Source organism: Priapulus caudatus, unplaced genomic scaffold (genome assembly GCF_000485595.1).
Source record: "Priapulus caudatus unplaced genomic scaffold, Priapulus_caudatus-5.0.1 Scaffold1614, whole genome shotgun sequence".
Lineage (NCBI taxonomy): Eukaryota > Metazoa > Priapulida > Priapulimorpha > Priapulimorphida > Priapulidae > Priapulus > Priapulus caudatus.
The window spans coordinates 36,865-43,080 of NW_014578675.1; the positions used below are offsets into that span (position 1 = coordinate 36,865).

The 6,216-nt window shown below is 44.0% G+C and overlaps 2 protein-coding genes across 2 annotated transcripts in view; both read left to right on the top strand.

The window, feature by feature from the left end:
• LOC106817162 overlaps positions 1-286 on the top strand; it is a 20,338-nt gene extending 20,052 nt beyond the window's left edge. Inside the window, exon 4 of the mRNA XM_014821816.1 lies at positions 1-286. Coding sequence (XP_014677302.1) covers positions 1-113 — 113 coding nt within the window. The 3' untranslated portion in view covers positions 114-286.
• Positions 287-348: 62 nt separating this feature from the next.
• The window catches only part of LOC106817160 (membrane metallo-endopeptidase-like 1), a gene marked incomplete in the record, with an annotated part of 13,472 nt that continues 7,604 nt past the window's right edge, over positions 349-6,216 (top strand). Inside the window, 7 exon segments of the mRNA XM_014821814.1 lie at positions 349-481; positions 1,046-1,207; positions 1,900-1,983; positions 2,458-2,660; positions 3,697-4,017; positions 5,095-5,181; positions 5,591-5,715. Of these exon segments, the coding sequence (XP_014677300.1) occupies positions 349-481; positions 1,046-1,207; positions 1,900-1,983; positions 2,458-2,660; positions 3,697-4,017; positions 5,095-5,181; positions 5,591-5,715 (1,115 nt within the window).

Here is a 6,216-nt window from a genome sequence, read left to right on the forward strand (position 1 = left end):
GTGGCGACGGGCGAGACGACGACGGTGGCAGACGAGGGGCAAGAGAGCGGCGGGCGGCAAGAATTCGTCGTCGCCAGCAACGAAACCTGGCCGAGCGACGTACCCGACGATGACGTCATCGACGACGACGCCGAGCCTGACGTCATCACCGACGAAATTCTGAACGAGGTGCGGCCCCGTAGCGAGACGACGGAAGACGAGGTCGACCGACGCATACCTGTCGACATTGGCTACGAAGATTATCCGCTGACGACGCCGACGCCGCGGCCCGCCGCCAGGGGGAGCAGCGCCGCGCCCGCAACGACCCCTAGCGTCGATACATCGTACGATGAAGCGAGCAACGCAACCATGGAAACCGACGACGCCACCGCAGACGAGGGGCAAGAGAGCGGCGGGCGACAGGAGCAGCAGCAGCAGGAGAAAACAGAGTTCAGCGGCAATTCATGCGATTACTGCGTGACGGCCGACTGTGTGGAAACATGTGAGTGTACTAACCCGCCAGCTAAACACGTCGCCATGGATACGTGACGCGCGCTCGTGATTAATCTATAATTTATGCTCGCAAACTACAAGATATCGGTAGCGAATAAAAACAAATTTTGTATTGATTTGATCGTTTTTACACCGTATATCGTTTTAGCCCGGTATACGTGTGACGACGTGCGCGCTCGTGAAAAAATAACCACGTAACTCTCGCTCGCTTTCTTCCATTTGCCTAATTCAGATTCACTGTATCTGTGTTAGTTCTTAGTCGAAATTCTTTCCTAGTGTTGCTACCTGGTGGCTAATGTGAGTACTAACCCGCCAGCTAAACACGTCGCCATGGATACGTGACGCGCGCTCGGGATTAATCGATGATTTAAGCTCGCAAATCACAAGATATCGGTAGCGAGTTAAAACCAATTCTATATTTATTAACTCGTTTTTATATCTCAAAGATATTGTGATGCGAAAGCGCGGGCGCTTTCACGGAACATCATCACCACAAATAACTGCCTCTTACTAACGCCAAAATCTATCGTCATCGTCCTCCACCCTCTCGCAGCGCATAAACTGATGCAGTACATTGACCCGTCCGTCGATCCATGCGAGGACTTCTTCGACTACGCTTGCGGAAGGTTCGAGAAGGTTCACACCATCCCGGAAGACAAGGCCGCATGCGACACATTCTCCCTCCTCAAGGACGACCTGGAACTTAAACTATTCGGTAAGGGTTAGGGGTAGCATCAAGAGTGTCCTAATATAAACTATATTATATATATATATATAATTATATATAATATATATAATATATATATATATAATTATATATAATATATATAATATATATATATATATCTAATATAGTCTATATGACGCTCCTGGTAGTATTTAGCCGCGTGGCCAGGCAGCAGACGCGCGTTGACATCGGTTCCCGTAGACAGACGCGCGCTAAAAAATGGTTAAATATAGTTTAACCTCATTAGAAATATGGCGATGGGTCTAGGTTGGCCTCTAGCGGGGCAATAACGTTGTAACCTATCGGTTTTTGTGGCCCTATATAACACATTGCTTAGATATGCGGCTATATTAAGATCAGTGGATCATAATATAGTGTCTATATTATGACACTCCTGGTAAATTAAGGTCTTACAACTCAATACACTCGATTTCGCAGTTTCTGGCAGTTCGTTCGGGTTGTTGACCAGCATTGCGTTTCAGTCGGTTTTTAATCACGGGTGAAATCTATCGTGCATTCCATTACATTGCATTACGTTATACATTCCATTACATTGCATTACAATACATTACGTTATACATTGCATTGCATTGCGTTACATAACGTTACATTACATTATATTACATTACATTACGTTACATTGCGTGCGTGTATTTGCTGACGTCATGGTATCGTTACAGACCTACTGGAAGACCCGATAAAGGAGGACGACATTGAGGCAACCCGCAAAGCTAAAGACTTGTACAAATCCTGCATGAACGAAGGTGAGCAGCATTAATAACACTTATCTGAGCATCACGTGCCATTCATTCATTTCATTCATTTTATTCATTCATTTATTCATTCATTTATTCATTTATTCATTTTTTCATTCATTCATTTCATCCATTCATTCATGTGATGATAATTTCTGCTTCACCGTATGGTAGAGGCCGAGATAAACTGTCTTGCATCGTGTCGCCATCTAGTGGGTACAAAATATGTCAACTCTATAACAAATGAATCATTCCAGATGTACACATGTATTGCACCTAATGCGATTGAGATTTGCGATTGATTATCAATTAAGGTGTTTGATTATCAATAGATTTTCAATTATCGATTGACGTCCGATTATCAATCAATGTGTTTGATCATCAATCAATATTCAATCATCTATTAATGTTCTATTATCAATCGATGTTCCATCGTCAATCAATGTGTTGGATAATCGATACGATCGATTACCCTATCGGCAGAGATGATTGAGACGCGTGGTAACAAGCCGCTGCTAGACCTGCTCGATGAGCTGGGAGGCTGGCCCGTGCTGGATCCGGAGTGGAGCGGCGAGGGCTTCGATTGGCTAGACCTGACGATAAAGCTGCGTCACTATAACAACGACATCCTCATTCAGCAGTGGGTCGGAGCAGACGGAGAAAACTCGTCCGTCAACATCATCCAGGTATCACCGTACGAGGATATATATATATATATAGTATGCATACATACGGCGGGAATAATGGCTTCACGTACCAGGGGGGGGGGCTTCTCAGAAAAAAAATTAATAGCAACATTAATTAAACACTAGTATTAACGTTGGTCCTAACATTATGTTTACTCATGGACCGTAATACCGTACGGCGGCAATATGGCTTTCAGGGCCGTAGCCAGCGGGGATTGGGCAAGGGGAGTTTTTTCTCCTCGCCCTAGAACAACGTATATATTATCAGGAGTGTATCATATAGAGAATTATGACTCGCTCGAAACACAAGAAATTCAACATTTCCATGCCATAGTTTACCTATGATTTATTACGTGAAACTCAATCAAAATTACATCAGAAGTAGCGTTGTACAATCCAACTTGCCCTCGCATTTTACTTTGTATTGATACTCTTTTGTTATTGTGTAGTTATAGCTTCGAACGTCAGCCATGGTTTTAGTCATTCACCTAGTCAAGCGGCAGGCGTGCCCGGCTGCGAAATTTTTTTTCCCACTTGAGTTCCGGACCCACCATAGATAGTGTTTTGTAATAAATGGTGCTTATATATATAGTTGGATAATTATAGATAGTGTTAGGGTTCGGTTACGTGTTAGTGTTAGGGTTAGGGTTAGGGATAGGTGGTATTTATTTTACATTGTTGCTTCGAAGAAGTCGAGTGAATGGAGTGCGCTGATTGGCTGTGGTCCGGAACTCAAGTGGGGAAAAAAAATTTGCTTCCCGGCTGATGCAAGTAAACAATAGGCAGCTTACGAAGAGACGCTGCAGTATTAGTAAACAATAGGCAGCTTACGAAGAGACGCTGCAGTATTAGCAAACAGTATTAGCACAGGCTAATAATTATTTCTAACGAAATACATTAATTCATTAAAGGGGCAAGTTCAGAGTTCCCGGTACGATATAAATATCAACTCTTGTCCCTTTACACTCTTAGCTTAGCAGAGCAACCAACCGCTCTCCCATCCTAACACACCTTCCCGTGTTGCTACTATACATAGCTCGACCAGACAGATCTCGGAATGCCGTCACGTGAATACTACCTGAGCTACAACGAAACCGAAGACCCCTCCCTCCCCGTAGAGAAGAAAGAACAAGTCGCAGCCGACAATGACGTCGACGACGGCGTCGCCGAGCAGAACGCGACCGCCGCGCCCTCTGTCGTCGTCGCCAATGCGACGACGGAGGCGGACGACGAACTAGCGCCTGCCGACGCGTACAGGAAGTTCATGTTGGATGTGACAGTGTTGTTGGGAGCCGACCCGGAGTTCGCTGTTGCTGAGATGAGGGATACGTTCCAGTTCGAGACCAGACTCGCTAAGGTGACGTCACGTCCGGCCGCCATTACGCCGGAGTTTCACACGCGTCACTTCCGGGATGATATTGTTGAAAATTTAAATTGAAAGCTTATATCGATGCCGCGATGCATAGCAAGATGAGTCTGCCTGCGTTTTAGGCGTATAGGCTTGGGCGTTTGTGTGTGTTTTAGGCGTATAGGTTTGGGCGATTGTGTGTGTTTAAGGCGTATAGGCTTGGGCGATTGTGTGTGTTTTAGGCGTATAGGCTGGGGCGATTTGTGTGCCTTTTAGGCATACAGAAGTAGGCGTTTATGCGCAAGCGTTTAGGCGTAAGACTAAACTGGCTATAGGATGGTATTACAATAGCCGCCATTACTGTAACAAGTTTACATCTGTCGCATTAATGACGCTTCATTAACGACATTCATCGCCGCACTACACACGAACACAAGGCCCCGCTAAAATATGTATGGCGTCTCGTTGACGAACTCTTTGACAGTCTGTTTTGCAAACACGGACTCTATTTACTTCACGACTAGAAATACGTATGTGTTTCTCGCGAACCTTTTGTGTGCGTATTTCAGCCGAATCATCAACGAAATTTTTTACTAAAAGCTTTCATCGATCTTACTCTGTTCATTTACTCTAGAACAGATATCAGTGTGTAACCTAATTACATACGCTATCCCTGCATACAGTAGCAACCGAGACAAACGACAGCTCTCTCTCTCTCTCTCTCTCTCTCTCTCTCTCTCTCTCTCTCCTGCTCTCTCTCTCTCTCTCTCTCTCTTATCGCTTCTCTCCTTTTTCTTCCCTCTCTCTCTCTCTCTCGTGCGCTCTCTATCCTTATCCATATCTCTCTCTCTCTCTCTCTCTCCTTCTTTCTCTATCTCTCTCTCTCTCTTCCCTCTCTCTCTCTCTCTCTCTCGTCTTCGCTCGCTATCATCTCTATCTCTCTCTCTCTCTCTCTCGCTCTCTCTCTCTCTATATATATATATATATGCCGCCTTTCATCATCCTTTTATAATGAGTTATAGCAGAATTTACTGTAACATTTCTCGGCGGGGCCATTCACGCATGTTGTGCCTGCTATCGCTGCAGATGACAATACCGCACCATCTGCGCAGAGATTTCTTTTCGATCTACAAGAAGATGAGACTGGCCGAACTGATTGAGAACGTTACAGAGGTGAAAACAACGACTATGTCGATTGTGGTGAACCACAGTTAATTGTATTTAATAATTAATGAAACAGAGTTAGTTGTAATTAACTTGCGCGCATGTTCGAGATTCTCACCGCGTCGCCTTTCGTCATCGAGACATCGGTGAAAATAGGATACGATTTGATATTCCACTTCAATTTATTAATTGTATTGCATTTATTACCTAATATTATTTATTTATTCATTTATTTACTAGACTGATTGTTTGTTTGTTTGTTTGTTTGTTCGTTTGTTTGTTGGTTGGTTGGTTGTGTGGTTGGTTTATATTGTCGAACCTTCTCTAAACGGTGATAGCTCGGCTATCGCCAACACTTGACGAATAACGACATTGCCGCCGGCGACGATTTACGACCGTTCACGTTTGCTACATTTAGATAGACTGGCTGCGCTACCTTAACTCCATCACCCCGTTCAACATAACGGAGGACGAACTCGTCGTTGTCTACGCCATGGACTACTACAAAAAGCTGGCCGTGGCCGTCGAAGAAACTCCGCCGAGGTAGGAAGATGGCCGCCCAGAGCCGCGCATGCGCATAGTACACGTAATGCAGACGCTGATCGGCTCTCTATTTCATTCTATTTCAGTTTTTTTTTTATTCTATTTTATTTTATTTATTCTATTTTTCTATTTGATTTCGTGTGTTTGCTCTTCGTCGCAATTATTTATTTTTATTTATTTATTTTATTTTATTTATTCTATTTTTCTATTTGATTTCGTGTGTTTGCTCTTCGTCGCAATTAAGGCCTTATGATTAAAGAACGTGTGTCGTGTTGCCAAGACACTGTTGTGTGGGATGCTAAGACTCCGCGTGCATATGCTATACACATCTCAGCTACTGTAGACCTCTTGCATCGCATAAATCTATTCATTCAATTTTTGCTTTTTTCTATTTATATTCTATTTCGTGCGTTTGCTCTTCGTCACAATCAAATTAAAGCTTTATGAATAAAGAACGCGTGTGTCGTGTTGCCGGTGGAATGCTAAGACACTGCGCGCACG